The 27133-nt window shown below is 35.4% G+C and overlaps 3 protein-coding genes across 3 annotated transcripts; 2 read left to right on the forward strand and 1 right to left on the reverse strand.

Moving 5' to 3' along the window:
• The first annotated feature begins 795 nt into the window (after nt 1–795).
• On the forward strand, nt 796–5026 carry LOC141686990 (uncharacterized). Its single transcript, XM_074492121.1, has 16 exons — nt 796–935; nt 1033–1145; nt 1466–1574; nt 1668–1732; nt 2202–2240; nt 2324–2420; nt 2528–2615; nt 2767–2830; nt 2908–2984; nt 3093–3174; nt 3464–3543; nt 3660–3744; nt 3828–3896; nt 3982–4049; nt 4148–4196; nt 4391–5026. Exons 1-16 carry the CDS (start codon nt 869–871, stop codon nt 4769–4771), a joined length of 1533 nt encoding a protein of 510 aa, XP_074348222.1. The 5' UTR covers nt 796–868; the 3' UTR covers nt 4772–5026.
• Nucleotides 5027–5544: 518 nt separating this feature from the next.
• Nucleotides 5545–6439, forward strand: LOC141686991 (oleosin Cor a 12-like). The gene has a single exon (XM_074492122.1). The coding sequence runs from the start codon at nt 5636–5638 to the stop codon at nt 6173–6175; it is 540 nt and encodes a 179-aa protein (XP_074348223.1). The 5' UTR covers nt 5545–5635; the 3' UTR covers nt 6176–6439.
• A 2405-nt stretch (nt 6440–8844) lies between these two features.
• Nucleotides 8845–12828, reverse strand: LOC141683443 (uncharacterized). The gene is made up of 3 exons (XM_074488174.1): nt 12410–12828; nt 10960–11238; nt 8845–10182 (listed from the first exon to the last, which is right to left on the reverse strand). The coding sequence occupies exons 1-3, from the start codon at nt 12635–12637 to the stop codon at nt 9094–9096; spliced, it is 1596 nt and encodes a 531-aa protein (XP_074344275.1). The 5' UTR covers nt 12638–12828; the 3' UTR covers nt 8845–9093.
• Between the last annotated feature and the right edge of the window lie 14305 nt (nt 12829–27133).

The following is a 27133-nucleotide window of genomic DNA, read 5'->3' on the forward strand; positions in this document are numbered from 1 at the left end:
TACTCGATTAGGGACCTTTAGGATATTGATACTATTATCATAATCTCATTTCTAAGTCTATAGAATTGCATATCATATTACAAGTACATTTATTGATCTAACATTTATATCGCAGTAAATTAAGAATTAATAAATTATAAAGAGAATAATCGATAAAACATAAACATTAATAATCATATAATGTCTTAAACTAAAACGTCATAGTGTTGTCTTTAGGGCACAAACACTAACATATCTGTTAGTATTGTTCCATTTTAGTAGCACTGTTATGCTATTTTCATGATATTATGTGTTGTATTCTGCTTCGGTTGTATGTTGGTTAATCCATCGTATACTTATGGTCGTTCATACCCAATATATGACAAAAGCAAAATTTTCATATTTGTAATAAAAATCTCATTACCAATCAATAAAATACATAAAAATGACAGAGAATTATGAATTGAAAAAGAAATTACATGTATATGTAAATCTAAATTAATTATATATAAAGGGGATATGATTTATAAAGTTTCATAATTATAGGTTTCACGATAAAACAACGGTAAAATATGATCTATGGGAGTATAGGTTAACACAAAAAGATAAAGAAAAAAAATTAATGTACTGGTATTATTATCATGTAAATAATGTATTGAGTGGATATTTTAGGAATATAAAAAAAAACATAAAAAATCCAAAATAGTAATTTGGCGGGATTTGGAAATCGAATTCGAGGCAGAAAATAATGAAAGCCCCGTTTATTGTTTTTTGGGGAAGTAAGTTTTCCCGCTCATTCAACTTAAACGATTCATATTTGTGCCGCCAACCCCAATCACCCCTCTTCTTGTATTTTTACACACACACAAACAACGAGCTGACACAAGAAATGGAGACCTCAAAACCTAAATCATTTTTTCAGGACATCAAATCCAGGGAGCTCAATGGTTTCCGAGGTAACCCAATTTCTCCCTTTCTCTTTTTAGATCCAATTATTACAACAACTCTGTATCTAATTCTGTTGCTCTACTTTTTGTTGTTTTCTTGGTTCAGTAAGAAAACGACCATTTATATTAAACGATGAATTTCAATACAATCAAATCGGAGCTGTCTCCGTCCAACATCTCGGCGAGCCTTCTCCTCCAATGGCTCTCTCTTTTTGCAAGGTACTACAGATTTATTTAGTCTTTTTTTATGTTTTATTATTGTATATAGTCTAATTGAGTTCTTTGTGTAATTCGGGTTTGAGTCCTCCGACCTCGGGTTGGGGGAATGTAATTGTTTTTTGTCTTTTCAATTTGTTGACTCGTACGATTGAGGGGAAGTGTAGAATGTAGTGTATAGTATATAATTCAATTAAGGTGTTCTCGTAAGTCGTAACATCTTAAATTTTTGGGATTATTTGGTAGGTTTTTTGAGTTGTGGTACTATCATTATTATGCAAGTTTTAATTTTACTTAGGTGTGTTTGAATCTCGATTTTACAGACAAGTAAAAATGCACATATTATTGCGGTGACCGATGAGAATGGCTATGTTAGCTTATACAATTCTAGGTTCAGTACGACATCTTCATCGACTTTTGGACAGAATGCAGGTTGACTCTTGTTATTATTTTAGCTATCAATCTTTGTAATTTGCCGTTTCAAGTACCTGATTTTTTTTGTCATTTGGTATCAAATGTTTGCAGAAAAAGCTAAATTGTGGGAATGGGCAGCTCATGATAATGCCATCTTTGATATATGTTGGATCAAGGTATATTGCTTTACTAATTTCTGAAAGCATTATGGTATTTTTTTTGTGATTCAGCAGAAAGTACATGACATTTTGTCCTTTTCTTGACCTTCTTTTTGTAAGATTATTGACTATTCAGTAACATGTGAATATCAGCTCAATGTTTCTTCTTATTAGTTTTCATGTTGGTAAACAGAGAGGGCCCCTGCCCCTGATGAGGATTCGGATCCATGACCTTGTCAATGCTAAAAGGGTAAAGGACACAGAGCTGAACTATCCCTGAATCTTTGAGACAAGGTCATGGGTTCAAATCCTTGTAGGGGGGACGGCGCCCTCTCACAACCCTGCAATGAAGCTCAAACTAGTCTCTTATCCATCTTAGAAATATCTATTATTCAGTTTTATAGGTTATTAGATGTATAGTCTTTAAATAAAGACACTGACTGTGTTTTTTTTGTTGCTAACTACTTTGGCTTTTTTCATTGCGTAGGATGATAAAAACATTTTAACAGCTTCTGGTGATCAAAGTGTAAGTAACAGCACTCTGTAATTTTTCTTGTCAATTGAAGTTGTAAGGACATACATGTTGATTACATGTTCATTGTTGTACAGATTAAATTGTGGGATGCAGAGGAAAAGAAATGCCTAGGAGTGCTTCTAGGTCACACAGGAAGCATAAAATCTATTTGCTCTCATCCAACCAATCATGGTATGTGTATAATCTATTTCCCTCCACCTGCTTTCTTCAAAACACCTTTACTCGAGAGACAAAGAAACATATCTAATCAAACAATGAAATATGTTTCATTCTTTTAGATATCATTTTATCTGGTTCAAGAGACGGGTCATTTGCTCTATGGGACTTGAGGTGCTCTGACAGTAAGCAGGGAGCAATACGTAAGATGTGAGTTATTCATTTTCTATACTATTTTTAGTTTATGAATTGGAACTGCAATTATTGCAGTAGTGAATAAATGGTTGCAGGCTGCATTGTTTTGCATAAGAAAAGTGTTAATCTAGTCCGCTCTAATAATGTTGACTTGACCTTTCTGCAGATCATCCGTGGCTATGAAAGGGGCTTACGGTTCAAGTTATAGAAGGCGAGCTAGACCCGTCAAGGTTTATCTCTGTCAAACATCCTTCCTAGTATCATCTTCATTTCTTTGTGCACTTCGCTAAAGTATTTATATTTACAGGCTTCTTCGAAAAGCATTACTTCGGTTCTTTATCTAAAGGATGAGTTGTCCATTGCCACTGCTGGAGCAACAGACAGGTGTGCAAGTGACTTGGATATGATTAGTAACATTGGACAAGTACTGTAGTTTTCATCCTAATGTTCTGTAGTTGTTTAAAGCTATCCCTCACCAATTGCTTTTTGCAGTGTTGTAAAATTCTGGGACAGCAGAAATTTGAAAGCTCCTGTTAGCCAGGCTTGCTCTGATGATGGATTGTCTACCAAAAAGGTAAGTGTGAAGCTTACCATGATCAGCACACTACAAATATTTTCTGCGAGATACTGGATTCGAATAATTTACTTAGTAATGTATAAAGATAACAGTTTTTGTTACATGAATTCATAAATTAGCAATCTAGTTCTGTGATCAAGAACGTTAGGATAACAAAAATGCAGAGTTCAGGATAAGAGTTGTGGGATATTATTGAAGTCGGTATCAATATATAGAATTATTTATCTGTTCATTTAGTTTGACCAAGTCCTGTAAGTACTTAATAAGTTTCCGCTGTTTTTTTCAGGAAAGACGATTATATGGCATAACTAGCTTGTCACAAGATTTAAATGGAGTGTTTCTTTCTGCCTCATGCATGGATAACACGTACGTTTAATCTTTGAGCAGTATTTGTTATGCCATATATTACCAATCCACCACAACAGAAATTCTTAACTAGTAATGGTAAAGCTCATTCTAGATTTGTATGAATTGAATTGCAGAATATATCTCTATAATATCCTCCAGCATGAAAAGGGGCCTTTGAAATCTTTCTCTGGATGCCGAATTGGGTCATTTTTTGTTAAGGTAAATTCGCTTGTTTCATGCTGCCAAGTTATAAAATTTCACTCCCCTGCTCCCACTTATGTGTTGTTTTCAACTAATTGCAGTCAGCTATGAGCCCTGATGCAGCTCATATACTTGCTGGTTCTAGTGATGGCAATGCCTACATATGGCAGGTTGGTGTCTCTCAAAAACTATTTGCATCATTTCTTGTAATTCCTGACCCTGTTCTGACCATCTTATTAATTGTGTGGAAAAAAGGTCAACCAGCCCAAAGCAGAACCCATTATACTGAAAGGCCACGATGGAGAAGCTACAGCAGTAGACTGGTACATATCAACAGAACCTACATATCTCTTGTAACTAGTGTACATATATTTATCTTGTAACCAATTTACTCAAAGAACTCATAACTCATCAACTGCAGGAGTCCATCTGAGACCGGAAAAATAGCTACATCCTCTGATGATTTTACAGTGAGTTATACTTGTACCTTTCAATCGAATACATTCAACAAAAATCATAACTGCATCAGATGTATAAACATGTTTTATCAGATTTAGTTCATCAGAGATATCCTTGTGCTATTGATGTTAACATATGTTTTGTTCTTGGTCTGTTCATGCTTCTTACCTACTTAATGTCCTTACTCTTGTTTATTTTGTGTTAGGTTCGATTTTGGGATATCCGAAGCAGTTGCTACTCAAAAACAAGATCCCCGTCTTCAGTGAGAAGGAGAGTCATGGCACTTCCAAGTATACAGTGCAAAAAGCTTTTCATGGATGAAGAACCAACAATTAGTAAATCGAAACCTGACACTTGCCCTAAAGATGAAGCTGTGAGCCCATTGAACACAAGTATTACCGTATCAGTGCCAGAAGTCAGCACACCAGAACCTGTGAAGAGAAGAAGATTCTTATCTCCGTCGAAAGTTAATGAAAGCTTTGAGCAAACCCCTGAAGCTTTTCATGGTAGCCCCTCTTCTGTTTTAAACCCCCCATCATCCTTAAAAAGAAAGACAATACGTGATTACTTCCTGGCGACATCATAGGCTATAGCACTTGACTGCTTCTCTTGAAACTGTAAATTACAGATTGTTCCTTTTATTGTCTCACCATCACTAGTTAGTGTCTTATCTGGATGATGTTAAATAAGTCCAGTTCTAGGTTATTTTCTTTGTCTGAGGTACAAATTTCGGAACTATACTAAGGTAAGATAGCCTTGTCGTGTAACATTAATCTTGCCGGTCTATAATATATAACATAAAAAAGTATTGGTGGATATTCCATCTGCTTAACTGCTTTGATTTGTAACTTCTTATACATGTTTACTCTGGATCACAGGTGATGTTCTAACAATGCAGCCTAAAATTCCATTTGATTGGAAGATTAAAATTTCATCATTATTTGTTTCAGCTAATGTTGGCAACTTCAGGTATTGTAGTATGAACCAATGGAAAAAAGTCGAGGCTTCATAAATAGTGTATTTGTAAAGTACAGTAAAATCTTGTCACTCAGCTGGCCAATGTTTACTCTATATTTACATCTTGTGAGTCTTGCAAAGACAGAATACAGAGGGTGCATTATTAACAACACAACCAGGAAGTGTGTCCAAATCCAAATTGGTATCAGCCCATCAAGAGTAGATCCAGCCCAAAACCACCAAAAAAGCCCACAACACAACATCCACATAATGCCAAGCACCGAGAAAGGTGGCAAACTCAAGAGACAGATGTACAACATGCAAGAACTCACAATGCCAACTGACATGTCACCCCCACGCGTCACATCCCCTATGCATCTCCCTCTTCCTTAAAACCCCCCACACATCTCCATCTCAACACCATCATCAGTTCATCACAACAACAACAAGAACAGATACACACACAATACACACACTAATCTTCAAATCAAGAATGGCAGACCGTCAAACCTACCCTCACCAAGTCCAAGTCCACCCACAACACACCAACCACTCCGCCGGAGTCAAATCTCTCCTCCCCAAAAACACCCCCTCTACCTCCCAAGTCCTCGCCGTCGTCACTCTCCTCCCTGTCGGCGGAACCCTACTTTTCCTAGCCGGAATAACCTTAATTGGAACCCTAATAGGCCTTGCTGTAGCCACCCCACTTTTCATCATCTTCAGCCCAGTTCTTGTTCCAGCTGCTCTCACTATTGGGCTTGCTGTCACTGGATTTCTCGGGTCCGGGGCTTTTGGGCTGACGGGGCTTTCATCACTGTCATGGGTTTTAAGTTACTTTAAACAAGCTAGCCAAGCGATGCCAGATCAGATAGAGCTGGCTAAGAAAAAGGCTCAAGATATGGCTGCGTATGCAGGACAGAAGACTAAAGAGGTGGGACACACTATTCAGACCAAGGCTGGTCAGGCTCAGGACACAACTACTACAACTGGAAGGGACACTCACACTACCGGTAGAGATACTACCAGGACTTAAAAACTCCGGTGGTTCAGTTGCGGTTGCGGTTTCGAGGGTGGTGGCTAGATCTGGCCGTGTGTTGGAATAATAAGTATCATTTGTTGTGTGTTAGAAGAGTTGATGTTTTGTGTTATGTTAGTTATGTGTTGATTTTATTTGTCTGTGTTTGTTTAGTTCCGGAGTCGGGACAACTCATGTTAAGTTTCATTGTTCCTTGGTCAATGTGATTCCTGAGTTGTTTTTAAATTTTAATGCAATGCAAGTAATTTTGTTTGTGTTGTACATTTTCTTTTCCTCCCTAAGCATTTCTATTTTAATTATTTAGATAAATAACCACTTTTAAGTTTTTTGTATAAAAGTTTTATCTTTATAAATGCGTACAATACGCACACAAATATTAAATATACATAAGAAATGAATTATTTAAGTTTAAAAAAATCAAAAGTCTTCGCCCCAAAATCTTTACAAGCAATAGAAGTCGCATATATTGTTACATAAATTTTCTTAAATAATTTAATAAATGATAATTATTTTCGTAATGGTACGAAACTCCGCTTCTGGCATCCTAATAAAATTTCGTTGCATACATGTCCACGAATTGAATAATTTCTTCAATCGTGTAAAACCATGTTTTCACATACATTTTGGTAAAGGAAAAGAAGGGTGAGTTGCCTAATTTTACATTGATAATAAATGGAAAATAGGGGAAGGAAGCAAACCGCAGAAGTGTATTTGCCATGGAAATTTGGAATTATGTGCGTGCTCATGTCAGCTGAATTTCGATTTCAAGTATATCTTTTTAGTGTTGTGCATATCTTTTTTCGTGGAGTTTCAGTTTGCTATGAATTAATTACATCATACCGTATATATATACCAGCGGGTGCCCCAAAGAAGACGATGATAGCTAATGCTTTTCTATATTTACACTCAAACCATTCCAAATGTAAAAAAACAAATGCAATTACACTCAAACTTCGCCTCACATTATATTTGTGAATATGATACGAATCTATCGATACTTATATACTGAAGTTTCCAGAGACCAATCCTACAACCGTTAGATTTGAATATATCCCGTGATTCATTTAGATTTAGATGAATTGTTTTACAACACGCTCTACTGTTTGCACTATAGTATCCGTTTTTCACACTTTACAACAAGTATAGCAAGTGCAAAATGAGTTTAATCATGTGTGAAACTGTCCGCTGCAAAACACACAGCTGCATATATAATATGTATACCAAGTCCAAGTGCAACCTTTTTTTGCCAGGATTATCAAAAGTGCAGAGCCTAATGACTGCATAAGATCATACACGATTTATTTTGGACTGCAGTCTACAAACATCAATCGTAATTAAGAGTTTATAATGTATTTGATTCACGCATGTATACAAACAATCTGATTCAGAAATATGAATAAGCATTTTTAATGGACTCAATTGCACGAACATGGCTTCTACTATTTTAAATTTGTATTTTAGTAGCCGACTTTAAGAAAATATTATTTGAACGGCTAAATGAAAAGACTAACCATGTTTACTTGTTAAAAAAAAGATTCCATTTTTTAACTAGACAACTAACAATGTTTACTCGCATTTAGTTCATACACTTTTTATATATTTTTCCATTCATTTGTTTATACGATTACAAACTCAGTTCTCTTTCAAGAGAAGGAAATGAACAAAACTCATTCTGATTGGATAAATATTATACTATTCGCATCTGACTAAAAAGTCTTTCCAATTTTCTCATTGGATGATATGGTATAGTGATATATAATAAAATAATTTAGGTTTCAATTTTTTATATTTTTCTTGAAGAATTTATTTTCTGGCTGCATTGTTCTTCTGTATAAGTAACCAGGAGCTGCATTGTTCTTCCTCTCTGAAACCAAGAGGGAAGGAAGGGTTGGTTTTTACAAGCGTAAAGAATAATCAGATAAAAAATACAAATTACATGATTATTAGATTAGCATGAAAAATATATTTTAGAAGAGGCTAACATAAATTGGTAAATCTAATTTGCCTGTAACATATATAAAACAGTTAGGCAGCGAAATCAACTTTGGTTCACTCATCTTCAGAGCTCATTGACAGCAGTACATGACCATACAACATACACAATACAACTAAGATCATTGTTACGACGAAGATAACTAGTCCACGACTAGTCAGCCGCGTCGACGCAAAGGTACTCAGACACCCGAAAGTCTCAAAACCCCACTTGTCGTCGACTAGTTGACATGAAGGACGAAGACGACTAGTCGATGATTAATCAGCGACTAGTCGACGCGAAGGTACTAGAGCGCCGAAAGTTTCGAAACCGAAACCCAACTTATTGTCGACTAGTTGACGTTAAGGTCGTCCAAGAGTCCTGTAGCCCGACTTGGGACCTTCAAAACCATAATTGTTGTGTACCATGCTTATTTTAACTTATTGTTCTATTACTTTTAATTGAAATGATAAGACTAACGTATTCGGTTATATTATATATTAAATCTGGTAATTGTATGTACAATGAATACTTAGTCGACTTTTTATCGGCTTTTCATGACTAATCGGGACTTGTCGACTAGTCTGCACAAAGATATTCGGGCGTCAGGCATCGACTTGACGCCATGATAACCTTGGCTAAGATAATAAGATTTTTAACTTAAAAAAAATGTACCCCTCCTTGATCCATTACATCTCGAAAGCAAGAAAATAACATTAAACTTGGTCTAGGTGCAATAATTATTTATTTACAGCCAAACAAAAATAGCGAAAAAGGAGTTCCAAAAGAAAAATAACAATGAGATGCCAAGGCAAGAATAACACAACTCAACAACTATACGAAATCACAATTACAGCACAGAAAGCTGTGTCAAATGATACGCAGAGGATATTTGTGACCAAGAGTGGTCAACAGTTTCATCATCACCTATAAGAGTCTCCGGTCACCTATTAAGCCAACCTCTCGGGGGCTGGACATCCGAATCATTCATCAACTTGTCCAATACCACATTCAAATCAACTGACTGTCCATTCTCCGTTAACCTTCTGACAGTGGCTCTTACCTGATCTCTTGGAAATCCCATAGTTGCAACCTTGTCAACTACATCATCAATAGGTAACTTGTTCCCATTACCAGAAGAATTAGATCCACTATTAACATTAGTGGCAGTAGGGAGTGCTTGTGGTAATATCCGAGCCGTTGGGAGTTGATAAGAATTCCCCCCGCTGTGACCTATAGATGGAGAATGGAGTTGCTGTGATTTTGCTGGTGCTCCACGACCATAGGGAGAAGTTGGTCCACCATAAGGATATGGATCACTAGGTCCAGATGATGGCCCATATGGAACAGAATATCCAGGCCCAGTCCTACCAGGTTGTGGCTCATACATGTTGGACGGGGTACCATAAAACTGTTGCGGCGGGGGAACTCCACCAGGCAGATTAGAGGGAGGTTGATGGGTAATTTGTTGATGGTTCTGAGACGGTTGTAAAAAAGGTGCTTCTTCAGGCTGGTGACCTAGAGGCAGCTGAGGTTGAGATTGAGGGGCATTGATAGCCGCAAGAAATGGGTGCTGCTGAGGTGCAGGTGGCTGAGAGTATAGAGGGAGAGAGCTAGGCTGATATTGTTGCTGCGGAGGTGTTGAGGTTGGGGGCGGCTGCTGCTGCTGCTGCTGAGGTAGGAGGTACTGCTGAGTTGGGGCTTCTGGTGTTTGAACAGATGGAGGATAGTACATGTCCTGTTGAGGAGCATGAGAAATCTGGTTCTGGGAGAATTGATGTGGAGGCGGTTGCGGCGGTGATGGTAAATTCTGTTGCGGTGGAAGAGGAGCATTAGGCAGAGAATGAGGAGGTGGCTGAGTAAAAGGAGGAAGCTGTTGCTGTGGAGCAGATGCTGCTTGATGTACAACATCCATGTTCACGGGACTAGGCTTTTCCACCTGCTGCTCCTTCGATACTTGCAGCTTTGCCAACTGCAGTTGAGCCTCCAGTATTTCTTGTTTATCCTTTACATCATGTACAGCTGTCTCTACCTGAAATGAATTGTTTACACAAATCTTTATAGAGTAAGAAGACCAATTAAGAATGAATTACTCAAGTCAACCACATGTTGCAGGGACCAACTATGAGAAATGAATGAACAGGATTCTGTTTATTTGTTATCACTTATCACCATACAACCGATTAAAAGAGCATTTTGGTTCAACTACTTACAACCATCTCCACAAATAAAACCTTTACGCTGTGTTCCCGAATCTAGGATAGAAAAGAAAAGAATGGAAAATAACTAATTTTCCTTTCTCTTCTGATCTTTCCAAAAGTGGGAAGAAGATTTTGGAGACAAAAATAAAGAAAATTTCTTCCCAAATATGCAGCTTTCTTTTCCTTTCTTTCATAAAAGTTGTTTAGGAACAAGCTGAAGAAATCTATTCTTTACATTTCTTTACTTTTCTCTCCAAAAAAAGTTTCTGGAACACAGCGTTAGCTTTAAGATACCAATATAAATATCAAGAAGCAGAGATTTCCAGAATTAAATGTTGGCTGTGGAAGAATCAAGGTCATGGGCTAATCGTAATTGAATTGATAAAAAGGCGATCTCCCTCTTTTGCAAAAGAAAGATGCAGTCACTCAGTCGGTACCAATAATTATCATGCCCAATAAAAGGATATTTAATTCAAGGGCGGAAAAGAATCGCAAGCATAATTGCGACACGGGTAAGAGAGTATGCAGCACAACCAAAGCTGTGATGTTAAAAAATTCAAATGCTGCAAATCTACAAGCTGATTAGAATTTAGGGGGACATAACTCACATCTCGAAGAATATTCTCAAGCTGTCTTAGTTTGCCATCAGTGCTTCCATAATTGTTTCCAACAGATAGCTTTAAATCATCCAAAGAATTCTCAAGATTGCGATTTCTACTCTCTAGCTGGGAGAGTCGTGCACTGACACCCTCTAATGCATGTAGCAAATTATCATTATGTTTCTTCATAGTTTTGTCAATCTCAGACAGCAAAGCTGCATTGTAGACATTACGATCCTTCTCTGAACTGACTTTTGCAAGTTCATTGGAATCAAGAGAAGCATAATTCTGTATAAAAATAAAAAACATTAAGCACTGAGCACATTTACGTACAAAGTAATCTTCATATGAAACAGTGTAGTACATGGTAATCCTATTATAGGTAGAAAATATTCTAGTCAAGCGGTCATCAATTTTACAACTACAGCTTGCCAAAATAGTAGTTCCAGAAATCTATTTTTCTTTTACTATATGCAACTCTGAATAACATATCAATAGTGCTTGAGTCGGTAGTACGAAAACATACACATCAATCCTTTCCTTCCACACCTCAAATACGCATTTTGGTCCATAGTCCAAAGAGGACACAAGCATGCACAAGATGTCACTGGAATCTCCACAGATTCATGACCTTAGTTCATGCTTTATTCTTCATTACTAGCTATACAGTTATAGAAATGCTTTCAAATAAAGTTTTGCATCCCAAACTCAGGAAAGAAGTAATTTAGCTCTGTACAGCCATCCAAAAAACTATTTTCTCGAAAAGCCGAAACTCTTAAACCTAAACACAGTTAAATTCACTTAATTATAAAATCACAGTATACGACAACAGCTTTTATTACTTTATAGGGTCCTAGAGTAACTGTCCTCATCAATCAAAACAATATCGTTTTGATATTGATTTATAAAGAACTACAGTGTCGTTTGTGGCAATAAACGACCCAACACTTTCCATCCAATAGGAGAGCTTCACGTGCCATAGTGGTGCTGACCAACGAAAAGCGAGAATCAGGTGAGACAAGGCAGACCGGAACATGCTGATTTCATTACTTCATTTTTCTTAATTTTCTTAGCTTGTAATCTGTAGCCTAACTTGAGTAGAAAGTTATTCTTATGAATTACAATTCCACAATCATTTCAGTTTCATCCAATTATTACAGATTAATTGCTTGTTAATTAAGAGTTGAATCAACTCAATCAGGCAAACCAGCACAATTACACCAATAAGACACATCTATCATCGTATTAAAACTTCGATACACTATTTCAATTTCCACACACCACAACCTCACAACACATGAATCCAAATCGAATATAAAATTCAATACACATACATACAAGTAATATATCAGAGAGAGAGAGAGCGAGAGAGAGGGAGGGAGAGAGAGAGAGAGGGAGGGAGAGAGAGAGAGAGAGAGAGAGAGAGAGAGAGAGCGAGAGAGAGAGAGAGATATCTTACTCTAGAGACAGCGGAGTTGATTTTAGAATCAGCAGAAGTCCAAACCCTAGGAGGAGTAGAATCAGTAATATTACTGGAACGAATGGGTTGAAAATCATAATTAGGAACGATCTCTTCTTTCTTGTAATCATCATCATTTTGGTCGTGTTGTTGATTCAGATTGATGAAATCAGTTTGTGAATTGGATAGATCCATTATCTGCTTGTCCATGTATTGCGAAGTATTCATCGAAGATACATGTATGTATCGATTTCAGTTTTGCAAGTATATAGAGCCCAGAGAAATGTTCTTGTGTTTGTCTTGTTGATTAAGGAATAAATTGGGGAACAAATTTTTACTATACTGATATGGAAGGTTCGAGATTACGGTGAAGGACTTTTGTTTAGAGTACCTATCTCTCACCTTGTTGCTCTTTTACAACAACGCGTACGTTTTAGCACAAGTGACAAGTCTTTTTTATTTTTCTTTTTCGAACCGTCTTCAGAAAATACTTTATTACAAAAATTGCTGTTGTACAACCATAACCGAAATCCTGGTCGAACAGGCCGGACAGCTGATTAACGAGTTCAATTTCACGTGTTTTTATATGAGTGGGGATAACTTGTACAACTCCGTGATTAAATTTAGACTTATCTTTTTTATATATAATACGAGAATAAGAAAATAAATTTAGTGAGACTTTTTAATTGAAGTGAAATTATGGATTATAATAAAAATATGTTATCGGCAAAAATCGAATCTCGGACAATCCATTAATTCTCACACTAAAATATCAATATCCTACTATGTCTTTTATGTTTTGAATTAAGCACTTAATATGTATGTCCTGGAGAGTTCAATTTCAGTTTTCAATTGCAATTCATGAAAAAACATTTTTAGTCATGTTTTTTTATCGTAGGTAACCCGCAGCCGCTATCCGAAGGGTGTGCACTGAGTAAACCCTACGGACTTTTTATTACATATATATTGATTTAGTTAGTTATATATTTCTAAATAATTAAAATTGCAATTAAGATAATAATTTTGATCAATAATTAACATATAAAGATAGTCATTATACGAAAAAACATAAATAAATTAAAATATAACATGTATTTAGTAAATAATGTAATATATTTTAAATAAATGTCTTATTTAAATTTACGATAGTATATATAAGAATTAATTAACAATGTCAAATATTCGTGTTCACGGTCATAGGAAAAATAAATAAATTTTTTATGCGTGTTTATTAAATAAAATTTATATGGTTAGAAAGTATATGTTATATATTTTTTAGGAAAAATAAAATGCTAATTTTTTTAGTAATTTAACCAAATTGACAGTAAAAAATTAAATAACTTAGCAATTATGGGATAAGTGGAGAGATGTATACATAATTAAGAAATTAATTCGATTTTTGATTTAGACTGTGTATTTTGGATTATTTCAAACATAGCATCGGAATCTACTCAATCTTAAAAAAACACAAATTTTGACTCTTTTTCACAAATGTATGAAATCTCGGTCGAATTGAAGTGTATTTTTCAATTAGCAGGTTTAGATTGTTTGTTTATTGGATTGATGAGAAAATTAAATAAGGTGTTTTTATCAATTTACATCCATATGCATTAATGTGTTCGAGGCCTTTATAAGACGAGGTTAATAAATAATATATCAAAATTGTAAGATTGATTTATTGTCATTTGTCATGGACTTGACCAGATTATCGCAGGTAAAATTATGGGCGTTGTACTCGGCCAATTTTTTTTTCTATTTTCACTTTGTTAAAACAAAATATACAGTAATATTATAATTTAAACTATAGGTATGTAATCTTTTAATACAAGCAAATTCTTAAGAGCAAATTTGATATTCTAATTTATATTTTCATATTTGAAATTATAATATATGAATGAAACTTGTATACACACTGAAATTTATGATTTGATTTGATTTATTTATGTTAAAAATAAAAAAGTAAATATATTTATCATATAAATTATCGTATTCTCTATTTTATAATAACTTATAGTATTAGAAATTTAATTACTAATATTTATGAATACTTTATTAATTTTGGCACATCAAGCCAATATATATGGATATTGAATATGCATATGAAAAAGGGTTGTAATCATACTCAAAAAATGACAATGACTAAAATATTTCTACATTAGTCTCTATAGTAGAAATAATATGTAGTATAACACCAACCCAGTCACACACAATAAATATTCTAAAATACATATTTCATGTACATATAGTGGTAGATATGCATATACTTGTTAACTAAACACCATCGTAAATAATTTAATAATATTATACTAACACTTCAACACAAATTTTTTTGATTAAGCTGAGACATCTTCTACATCAAATACAAAATCACATTACACTCATATATATGAACTACACAAATTTGAATAAAAACAACAACTTACTTAACTTAGAGATCATGTACAATCAAAATATTTGTTAACATCGGAATCATCAAGCGTAAAATAAAATTGTAATACAATAAAAAATCAATTTAGTGTCTAAATATTTATTGAACATAAACTATCTACAATGTTATTTTTTGTAAGAAAATTCATTGAAATAAATTAACAGGATAAAAAAGTCTACACAAGTGTACGAGGTAAGCGAGCAACAAACTGCGCTGCAATATCTCGTTGAACATAATAAATAATCAATTTAGAGTCTAAATATTCATTGAACATAAACTATCTACAATGTTATTTTTTAATGAAATAAATTAATGTTAGGAATATTTTGTGTACTTGATGATAAGTTAAAAAAAACACCTTAGTAGATTTAATTTAGTAATTTTGTAGCTTTCAACAGATGATCACTTCAACATCCGTTGAAAGGGTAGCTTATGTATTAATAAGTTTAGTAACACATTTCTGCATATTGTAATGCCTTAAAGAACTAGATGTTGTAGAATGTTTTAAGTCATGTTGACTACTAGATTGATATGCAAGATACGTTGTCTAATTGTAAATATTAGATGCCTTGTAATCTTGTATAAATGAAATGGAGTTAACTGCTATGAAGATAGTCTCAACGGATGTTCCACAAGACTTCAACGGATGATCAACCAGACTCTTAACGGATGAATAGTTTTAACGGATGATCCCACAAAGTTTTAATGGATGATCTAATTGAGTTTCAATGGATGAACAAATTCAAAATAGCAGTTGATAGTGACTTGACAGTCACATGCGTTGATTGTATGCAAATGGAATGTGGCAGCCTATTTACAGGTTTTAGAGAACAAAGAAGCATTTCCATTTCCATGCTAAACTGAGTTCAAAGATGCTGGATTGAGAAATGAAAGAGCATAAAATTAGACTAGAAATATTTTGTCTTATTTGTTTGTCTCTTTATCATGTAACTTGATGATATATAAACCAAGGGTAGCAAGTAGAAAAATAAAACACAAGTTAGTAAGCAATTACCAGAGAAATAAAAAAAGCCATATCTGTAAAGAATTTCTCTGTTCTTGTAAGTTCAACTTGTAAGCAGCCATGTGCAAAAACATTGCATCACAGAGTTCTCCTATTAATATATATCTCTGGTGGAAAAATTCAATCCACCAGAAAGTTTTTAAATACTTGTATTTGATTACTTTGTGTTTGATTTCTTCAATAATTTCATTCTACACTTTAGCTAAATCAAACACAATTATATATTGTTAGATATATTTGATAATGTCATGGCTAATATGATTTATGTTTAGTTTTCAGATCTTACTTAAACAGGATAAATCAGTACTTACTGGAAGTCAGGACTTAAGGATATTAGTACTTATATTATCAGGAGATAATCATCAGAAGATGGATGTCAGAACTTAAGTACTGAAGGACGTTCAGATAAGGACAACATCTGATTAAGGAAAGAAGATCGAGACAAACATAAGAAGAAATATGCATGAAGAAGGAATTCTATGAAGAATAGAATACTTGGAAGAAAAGATATCTGATTGATATATTTTAGGAAGCAGAATTATATTCCATATCAATTAGCGATTATCTTGTAACTGTGTAGTATATAAACACATACATAGGGTTTACACTATAAGTGTTATCATATTCGAGAAGATTATTTATTGTAACCCTAGCATCTCTCGTGATATTTGTTCATCACTGAGAGGTAATAGTTCCATACTGTAACAGAATTTATTGTTTCAATAAAGTTTGTTTTCTGTTACTTGAGTTATTAAAGTTCGATTTGATTGTACTATACACTGTATTCACCCCCTCTACAGTGTGTGTGACCTAACAAGTGGTATCAGAGCCTGTCTGTTAACACACAAACAGTTTAAGATCCAAACACAATCATGTCTGATACAGAAACTCCAACTAAGCCCACCAAAACTGAAGATCCTCCTAAAACACAAATTCAAAGCCGATATGAGACTATCAGAGTTCCCATATTGAGACCATCTGAATATGCTATATGGAATGTGAGGATGACCATGTTTCTGGAAGCTACAGATCCAGAATATCTTGATAGAATCAAGGAAGGGCCTCACAAACCAACCAAGCTCGCAGTTGCAGTTGCAGGTGAAGCAGCAAAGACTGTACCAAAGGAGAAGAGTGATTACATTGCTGAAGATATCGCATCAATTGCTAAGGATGCTAAGGTACGACACTTACTGCATAGTGCCATTGATAATGTAATGTCAAACAGGGTAATAAAATGCAAGACTACAAAGGAGATATAGGATGCTCTGAAAACAAGGTGTCAGGGAACTGATACAATTAAGAAGAACAGGAAGACAATACTCACTCAAGAGTATGAACACTTTGACTCAATGGCTAATGAGTCATTGATTGATTTGTATGATAGATTTGTCAAACTCTTGAATAATCTGTCACTGGTTGATAAGGAGTATGATCTTGAAGATTAAAACCTTAAATTCCTGTTAGCTCTTCCTGAATGCTGGGATTTGAAGGCGACAACAATAAGAGACAACTACAATCTTGATGAAACAACTCTTGATGAAATTTATGGAATGCTCAAGACTCATGAACTTGAGATGGAACAAAGAAGCAAGAGGAAAGGTGGAAAGTCAAGGACAATTGCTCTTAAGGCTGAAGAAGAATCCTCCAAGGCAGCTACCTCAAGGAAAGACAAGGGTAAATCTCTCTTCATAAAGTCTGATACTGAGTCATCAAATTCTGAAATTATTGATGATGTCTCAGAATCTGAAAGCTTGCCTGAGACGGATGCTGATGAGGAGATGATGAAGATGTGTGCTCTTATGGTGAAAGGGATCACAAAGATTGCATACAGGAAATTCGGGAAGGGAAAGAAGTTTTCCAGGAAAGACACAAGTTTTGATAAGAAGAATTTCAGAAGATCTGAAAGCAGAGGAGGAAAGTCTGACAGAGGAGATTATACAAATGTCAAATGCTACAACTGTGGTGAGAAAGGCCACATATCTCCTGATTGCAAGAAAGTGAAGAGTGACAAAGGCAAGACTCTTGTCACAAAGAAGAAAATCTGGACAGACACCTCAGATTCTGAAAGTGAGGAGAATTATGCCTTGATGGCAAATGCTGATAAGGCAAGTGCTGAAAGCAGTCCTGAAGCTGCTGAATCAAAGGTACCTCAAACTACTTATGCCTTTCATACTGATGATATAAATGAGTTGAGAAGATATCTTAAAACCATGTTTGTTAGTTATAGAGATCAAACTTTAACATGTGAAAGATTAACTTCTGAAAATCTTACTTTTAAGAAAAGAAATGATTTCTTAGAAAAGGAGTTAGTTATGTTCCATCAAACTCAGAAAGATAGAGATGATGCCTTTTATGTTAGGGATGAAGTGCTAAAAATGAATGAATCTCTAAAAACTGAGTTAGAAAAGGAAAGAGAGGTTATCAGGACTTGGACTAACTCTGACAGAACAACTCAGAATTTGTTAAGTAGTGAAAACTGGAAAGAGGGCTTAGGTTATGGAGAGGATAAGAATGATAAAGGAACTGAAGATATTAAGCCTGTAGTTGTTAAACAAAAGCCAAAGTTAAAACCTGTTAAGTTTGTAGCTGTAAAGTCTGATAATGAGAAATCAGAAGTTAAAAAGGAATTAACTTCTGACAAACTAAAACAGGAAAAGACAGCTGATGTAAACATAGGCTTAATGACTAAGAAGCAGCTTAAGCATAAGCTGCAAGATGTTAACAATGCAAACAAGGTAAAATCACCTAGGAAAAATAGGAATGGAAATGAAGGTGTGAATAAAAGTAATGATTATAAGCCTGTTCCTGAAGCTCCTAGGAAAACGTGTCATAACTGTGGAAGTTCTAATCATCTGGCTTCTTTTTGCAGGAAGAATAAGAACATAAACTCCTTACCTTCAAAGTCAGGAGTTAAGAGTCAGTCTGTTAGATATAAGCCACAAAATCCTTGTTTTCATTGTGGTAGTATATGACATTCCATTTATACTTGTAAGGAATATCATAGTCTGTACTATGATTATTATCAAATAAAACCTTCTTTAAAGAAAGTTTCCATTGTTCCTTTTAGTGTAAGTTCTGATTCAAAGTCTGATAGTGTAAATTCTGATAAGAAAAATGTTAACATAAACTCTGATGCTAAATCCGCTGCAAATGTTAACAAACTTAATAAGGCCAAAGGATCCAAGCAAGTCTGGATCCTTAAAACTAATCATTAGCGGTCTTTGTGATTGCAGGGCAACAGAAAAAACATCCTAGTTCTGGACAGTGGATGTTTAGGACATATGACTGGAAATAAAGTCCTGCTATCAGACTTTGTGGAGAAAGCTGGCCCAAGTGTTTCTTATGGAGATGGCAACATTGGAAAAACATTGGGATATGGCAATATCAATCTTGGGAATGTCATCATTAAAGAAGTAGCTCTGGTCTCAGGACTTAAACACAATCTGCTAAGTATAAGTCAAATCTGTGACAGGGGTTATCATATTGATTTCTTTGAAGAACACTGTGAAGTTGTAAGTAAATCTACAGGCAAAGTTGTTCTGAAAGGATTCAGGCGTGGTAACATTTATGAAGCTAAGCTTTCAACAAGTACTGATGGTTCTGCAATCTGTCTGATGAGTAGAGCATCAATTGAAGAAAGCTGGAATTGGCACAAGAAACTCTCTCATTTAAATTTCAACAATATAAATGAACTAGTCAAGAAAGATCTTGTGAGAGGACTGCCAAAGTCAGTATTTGCTCCTGATGGCCTTTGTGATTCTTGTCAGAAGGCTAAACAAAGAAAATCCTCATTCAAGAGCAAGACTGAATCATCAATTCTTGAGCCTTATCACCTACTACATGTTGATCTATTTGGTCCAATAAATGTCATGTCTATTGCAAAGAAGAAATATGCTTTGGTCATAGTGGATGAGTTCACCAGATACACATGGGTGTATTTCTTGCACACAAAAAGTGAAACTGCATCTATCTTGATTGATCATGTCAGGCAACTGGATAAATTGGTCAAATACTCAGTAAAGATAATAAGGACTGATAATGGTACTGAGTTCAAGAATTTGATAATGGAAGAGTTCTGCAAAAACCATGGAATCAAGCAGGAATTTTCTGCTCCTGGAACTCCACAGCAAAATGGAGTTGTTGAAAGGAAGAATAGAACTCTCATTAAAGCTGCACGTACAATGCTTGATGAAGCAAAGCTTCCAACCTATTTCTGGGCTGAAGCTGTGCAGACTGCTTGTTTTACTCAGAATGCAACACTTATCAACAAGCAAGGAAAGACACCATATGAGATGGTGAAGAAAAAGAAGCCAAATATGAAGTATTTTCATGTATTTGGATGCAAGTGTTTTGTTCTTAAGACTCATCCTGAACAGCTATCTAAATTTGATTTAAAAGCTGATGAAGGAATTTTTGTTGGATATCCACTTTCCACAAAAGCCTTCAGAGTCTATAACTTGAGAACAAGAGTGGTCATGGAATCTATCAATGTCTCTTTTGATGACAAGAAGATTACTGGACTTGAAGATTTTATTGATCATTATCAGCTGAGATTTGAAAATGAAGACTCAAATTCTGATACTGATAATCCTGACAATCTAAGTCCTGATACTGCAAACTCTGATGGATTAAACTCTGATGTTATTGAAACTGTGGTGACTACGCCAAAGGAAGATGCACCTATGCAGGGGGAGTATACTCAAGATCTTACCACATCTCAAGAAGCATCAGAACATACATCTGGCTCTTCAAGTTCTGATTCATCAAGTTCTGATAAGCCAAGTTCTGATAGGTCTGAAAATCTAAATTCTGAAGAATTCAACTCAGAGAGCAGAGTTTCAGGGGGAGGATCAGAAAATGAAAATGAAGACAACATGGATCATGGGGGAGCATCCAGTTCTAGAGAAAACCTTCCATCTGGAAGGAAGTGGACTAAATCACATACAACTGATTTGATAATTGGAAATCCTGATGCAGGTGTCAGAACTAGAATAGGTACTTCAAATGAATGTCTTTACAATTCTTTTCTTTCTCAGACTGAGCCAAAGAAAGTGGAAGAAGCTCTTCAAGATGCTGATTGGGTGCAAGCAATGCATGAAGAGTTAAATGAATTTGAAAGAAATAAAGTCTGGACCCTAGTACCAAGACCAAAGAACAGATCTGTTGTTGGTACAAAATGGGTATTCAGAAACAAAACTGATAGTGATGGCATAATTACAAGGAATAAGGCAAGGCTGGTTGCAAAAGGATATTCTCAACATGAGGGAATTGATTATGATGAAACATTTGCACCAGTTGCTAGATTACAAGCCATAAGGATATTTTTGGCTTATGCTGCTCATAAAAAGTTTACTGTCTTTCAAATGGATGTGAAAAGTGCTTTTCTCAATGGAGAATTGGAGGAAGAAGTATATGTTGAACAACCTCCAGGCTTTGTAGATTCCAAATATCCAGATTATGTCTACAGGCTTGATAAAGCACTTTATGGACTTAAGCAAGCTCCTAGAGCATGGTATGAGACTTTAGCTCAGTTTCTTCTGGAAAGTAGATTTAACAGAGGAACTATAGACAAAACACTGTTCTACCTCAACCATGGAAATGACTTACTTCTGGTCCAGATATATGTTGATGATATCATTTTTGGCTCTACAAATGACAGACTTTGCAAGAAGTTTGCCAAACTGACGCAGTCAAGGTATCAGATGAGTATGATGGGGGAACTTAGCTATTTTATGGGCCTTCAAGTCAAGAAGAATGAAGAAGGCACTTTTATTTGTCAAACTAAGTACACCGGAAACTTGCTGAAGAAATTTGGAATGCAAGATTGTTCAAGTGCATCCACTCCCATGGCCACTGCAACAAAACTGGACAAGGATACTGGTAAATCAGTAGATATTATTGATTACAGAGGTATGATTGGCTCTCTACTCTATCTAACTGCTAGTATACCTGATATCATGTATGCTACATGTCTTTGTGCAAGATTTCAAGCAGATCCAAGAGAACCTCACTTAATAGCTGTGAAAAAATATTCAAGTATCTTTGTAAGTCATATGTCATAGCCTATTTGTATATTCGAGGATTCAACTCAACTCAAATAAGAATGTAATAAGTAAATAGTAGATCTACCGTCAAAAGAGATCTCACAGAGTAATATTTGTCAAAGGATTCAGAAACAAGGTTCATCTACAGACTTGAGGAATTAATTCACTGGAAGAAGTTCAAGAAATTGATCATGCCTCAGTGATATAAATCAAGAGTGTGGATTTAATCAAGTGACAGAGATCTCGTCAGAGTATCATTAATTACAAGGATTTAATCTGAAGAAAATTAGAGTATCAAAGTCAAGACATGAAGAAACGTTACGGAAGTTAGTCACTCATGAACCAGACAGTACATCGAGTGTCAACGTTGAAGTGGTGGAATTGATTCATAATTCTCAGTGATTTTCAGAAGATATTCAGAAGATTGGTTGCTGCTCAGGGTTAGTATTAATTCTCTATTAATTAATTAAGTCATATAATTTAATTAAGAAAATAAATTATATCTGCAAAGATTAATTTATTTGATTAATTAAATTAATTGATTAATTAATTCAGAATTAATATTAAGGATTTTCAGAATTTAAATTGGATTAAAAATAGTCTTAAATCAGCAAGACAATTGAAAATGAACTAGCATGACAATCAGGATTGTCATACCGATTGTCATGCCAAGTCATTTCAATTGTCCTACCGAAAGTTCTACTGGGAAGGAGATAATCTTGCTAGTTCAACTGATTGTCATACCGAAAGTCATTGTAGTTCAATCAGATTGTCTTGCTAGTTCAATCCATTGTCCTACCGAAAGTCTTGCCAGCTATAAGATTGTCATTCCAGTTCAATTCAATTCTGTTGAATGAATTAAAAAGACATAGAAGCAGCAGAAAGAATTATAATCATCCAATCAAGAACACAGAACTCGAGAACAAAGAAAAAGAAGCAGACACAAATATTTCATCTCATCTGCAACTTCAAGATCAATTTCTAGATTGTAAAGTTAAATCCAATCAACTAGAAATCTTTATCTTGTTCTTGTGTAACAATCTAGCGGATCAAAATCCCTAGAACTTAATCTCAAATTGCGTTTAGCATTTGAATCTTTTTATTACAAAAATAGAAAAAGTTCATGTCGAATTTATTCTAGATTTGTGATAATTAATTTGAGATTAATTCCTTGTAATCGATACAGTTGTTGTAACACCTTTCAAGTTTAATAATATTTTTATTTAACTTGAATTTTGTTTCACATTTTTTATTCCGCATTTAATTCGATTATTCGGTACTGTTTGTATTCAACCCCCCCTTCTACAAACACATTGGGACCTAACAATTGGTATCAGAGCCTTCTGATTAACGAACAAATCAAGATCCTAGACTTTTGTGATTTTTCAACTCCTTGAATTTTTATTTATTCAAAAATTCATAATGACTTCACAAAAAGTTGGAACCGTTAAAATTCCACTATTTGATAAAGAAAATTATATCATGTGGAAGAAGAAGATGCTATTATTTTTACAAGTTGCAAATCCCAAATATCTGAACTTGTTAAAGAAGGGTCTAAAAACTCCGATGGTTATTGAACCAGAGGTGATAGTAGATGATGTTGTGATTACCATAGCTAGAACCTATCCAAAAGAGCCTGAAGATTTTACTCCCGCTGAGAAGGAAGAAGCCTCCTTGGATGCCAGCCTTCAATTAATATTAATTGATTCCCTTGATCCCTTGATGAACAGACATGTGATGAACTGTAAAAATTCCAAACACATGTGGGAAACTATTGAGGTGATTAATGAAGGCACAGAGGAAGTTAGGGAGAACAAGTTGGAGATCCTAACCTCTGAGTATGAATATTTTAAATCAAATCCAGGAGAAGGAATTACTGAAGTGTTTGATAGGTACAATGCGTTGATCAACAACCTAAACATAAATGGGAAATATTATTCAATCAGGGAGGTCAACAAAAAGTTCCTTTTAACACTGCCAACTCATCTTGAACATAGAATCACTGCCATTAGAGAAGCTAGAGATCTGAGTGAGATTTCTTTGGACAGGCTCTATGGAGTGTTAAAAACCTATGAGTTGGAGTAGATTCAACAGAAGGAAGTATACGGGAAGGATAGAATGGTCAGCACATCTACTGCACTTGTAGCTGAAGGTCAACAACAACAGCAATCTTAACAATTGGAGAGAATGGTACAGTGTTCCAAGGCTGAGGAAAATATGTTAGTAGCAGAATATGATCCTCCTACTACAAATCAATCAAATGATGATTTTTATTCCTTGGAAGAGCTGGAGCAATTGGAAGACGAGTCAATGGCCTAAATTGTCAAGAGATTCTCCCATGTCAGATTCAAGAGGAATCCCAAGCTTAAGTACAAGTCCAACTACAACAAATTCCAGAAAGGTGGATCTTCATCCTCTAACACCAGCAGTGGTGGATACAAAATAGGGATGGTTGATCGGAGCACCATCAGATGCTATAACTGCAATGAGTTGGGACACTTTGCCACAGAATGTAGGAAGCCAAAGCAAGTAAGAAAGAACTCTGAAAGGGCTTATCTGGTAAAGGGAAGAAGCTGGGATGATACTGACAGTGAAGATGAAGATGAAGGAAATCTTGCTCTTATGGCTATTGATGGAAAAGTTTCATCGTCAAGAATAGCGGTAAAACTTTCTGATGCTGAAATGGTTTATCATCTAAGAGGAAACTTAGATTGTGCACGTCGTGATAATGAACTGTTAAGTTTACAGATCACAGACCTTGAGAAAGAGGTCAATGAATTAAGACTTGTGCACATTAATCAAGACAAATTAAAAGAACAAGTATCTTTTCTAGAGAATAGAGTTGACTGTTATAGAAAACTCGAAACTATTCTCAAAGACAAGATCACCGGTCTTGAGACTAAGGTTAGAGCCTACTTCAATTCTTGTTCGAAGGCTAAAGAGTTCTACAGTAAGCAATCTGTTAATCAAACATCTGGAATAGGTTATGATTACAATGTTGCTATTGGAAAATTAGGCATAAACTCCCCTCCTCGTGTCTGTGCTAAAGGGAGGGAAGTACCACATGTGCTTAAGGGTGTTGATAAACCCCTCTATAAAGCATCAATTGCTGAACCATTTGATGCGACCTCTTCTGTTATTCAGGAAGAAATACGTGCTGAAGATCATGCTAATGAGAAGGTTGTTTCCAAGTCAAGTGTGTCGAAAGTTCCAGTCAAAGTTGTGAAAACAACTGAGACTAACTCAGACACACATGAGTTGGATAACAAAAATGCCATGTCTGCCATGCATAAATTGCCTACTATTAATCACTCTCATAAAGCATGTGGTGTTTCTAATTGTATGTCTTGTGCTTTTAATATGATGTATGCTTATTTTAATGGTAAGCATATTTCTAATGATAAGACTACTCCTCGTCAGCATGTGAATAACAAGAAGCATGATAGGTCTAAGACTGCTAGTCCTTCTAAGGCTAGAAAGGAGACATTTATGCCTAAGCTTAAACAGAAATTTGTTAAGGCTGTTTACAAGGTCAAATGTTCAGTCATTGAGAAAGTTGAGGCAATTAAAATTAAAAATGTTGTTTTGCCTGACAAAGGACAGTTCTACAAGTATGCCGGGCCCAACCAAGTTTGGGTTCCGAAGAAGGTCTAATCCATTTGTAGTGCAGGGCATTAAACAGGTGTAACCGGTAGTGTGGATTCTTGACAGTGGATCATCAAGACATATGACCGGAGATAGAGCCCTACTATCAAATGTGGATTGAGAAAGCTGGCCCCTGGTTACCTTTGGAGATAACAGCAAAGGTTTATCTGAGGGATATGGCTGTTTGCAAGATGGGAATGTTATCATTGAAAATTTTGTATAGTGTGCTAGGTTATTATCAGGAAGCATCATCTAACATATAGCACCAGTGACGAGACTTGAGAATATTACGACATATCAGGCACCTGCTGCACATTACACTTGGAATTGGACTCTAGTAAGATGTGTACAAGTGTACTCCTGGTTGGTGAGTCAAAAGAGGAAGTCAATGCACCACAGTTCATGGACTTTACAGCTGCAGATCTATTGGACTATGCAATCTCTTCTTCACAATCTCACTTCAGGTTGGTATAACCTAGTGTACTACTCAAGCAATCATCAAGAACATGGTATGGCACTCTAACTGAAGTTATTGTTTAATATGAACTAGTAGAGTCGTCATATTTTTAACTCTCTTATCTTTAGGCACAATCATATTGTTTTATATGTGCGGTGATATATTGTTTATGCAACATAACAGTTGGTATCTAAAGTACCTGACAAGTATCGGTCAATGATATTTTGTTAACATTATGTTGCAGATATTTGTGAGCTTTTGACATGAATGAGAATTACTTAGACTTTACCCTAAGTGATCAATGTTTTATCAAAAACTCATTCATATTGAAAAACAAAATCAAACTTCTTTCTACATTTTCTCTCTATTACCCTATGTTCTGTGATACAGGTTTAGTCTCCAATGACGTTCTTTCATTGACAGTCATGAGGTTGAAAACCCACAACATTTATCCCAGACTGTAAAGACAAACACATAAACAGAACCAACCAACACTCTCTTACCACTAAATGTAGTATGGATGAGCGCGAGGGAGATAGTGCCTTAGTGCACCACATAAGGAAGGTTCTGTAGTCAACCCAGTAGCTCTGTCTTCTACAAAGATGAGTAGTATTTAAATCGAGACAACTGCTAACCCCCATACATCTTCTCAAAAAGATGTAATGGTTGAAAAGGCACAAAAATAGTTACTAGATTCATTCTCTCAACAGGGTGCGTCTATTGAAATTTGCCTGTCGGCCAAGGTATCCTATGTAGTGTCACCACCTCAAATATAAACAATTCTTAATGCACAAGGAAAGGTTACACACACAAAGGATGAGTTGACGGAAACAAGAGTTTCGACCATTTTAAGGTCAGATTCGATTGTTCAAGGTTCGTTAATGGACCAATTGCCTTTACAGGTGTTAGGAGAGGATACTGATCCAAAAGCCATATATCACTGGTCAGTGTCTACCTCCCCAGACTTAAATCCCCTGGATGCATCTGCGGATAGTAGATCTGACATAGGCGCAGATCAACAACTTGTTGACAATGATTCAGATATTACCTGATGAGTCACAAGGAAATGTCTTCACAGGCATTAGAAGGGAACTTTGATCTTTATGCTAAATTCGTTGGATCATTG

The sequence above is a fragment of the Apium graveolens genome, chromosome 9 (genome assembly GCF_009905375.1).
Source record: "Apium graveolens cultivar Ventura chromosome 9, ASM990537v1, whole genome shotgun sequence".
NCBI classification, from domain to species: domain Eukaryota; kingdom Viridiplantae; phylum Streptophyta; class Magnoliopsida; order Apiales; family Apiaceae; genus Apium; species Apium graveolens.

What these genes read in the sequence shown, in the direction of transcription:
- LOC141686990 (XM_074492121.1), top strand. Translation starts at nt 869, where the DNA reads ATGGAGACCTCAAAACCTAAATCATTTTTTCAGGACATCAAATCCAGG. An exon ending in ATGGATTGTCTACCAAAAAG is followed by an intron (nt 3,175 to 3,463) that starts GTAAGTGTGAAG and finishes TGTTTTTTTCAG; the next exon opens with GAAAGACGATTATATGGCAT. An exon ending in CATCCTCTGATGATTTTACA is followed by an intron (nt 4,197 to 4,390) that starts GTGAGTTATACT and finishes ATTTTGTGTTAG; the next exon opens with GTTCGATTTTGGGATATCCG.
- LOC141686991 (XM_074492122.1), top strand. Translation starts at nt 5,636, where the DNA reads ATGGCAGACCGTCAAACCTACCCTCACCAAGTCCAAGTCCACCCACAA.
- LOC141683443 (XM_074488174.1), bottom strand. Translation starts at nt 12,637, where the DNA reads ATGAATACTTCGCAATACATGGACAAGCAGATAATGGATCTATCCAAT. An exon ending in TCAACTCCGCTGTCTCTAGA is followed by an intron (nt 11,239 to 12,409) that starts GTAAGATATCTC and finishes ATTTTTATACAG; the next exon opens with AATTATGCTTCTCTTGATTC. An exon ending in TTGAGAATATTCTTCGAGAT is followed by an intron (nt 10,183 to 10,959) that starts GTGAGTTATGTC and finishes AATTCATTTCAG; the next exon opens with GTAGAGACAGCTGTACATGA.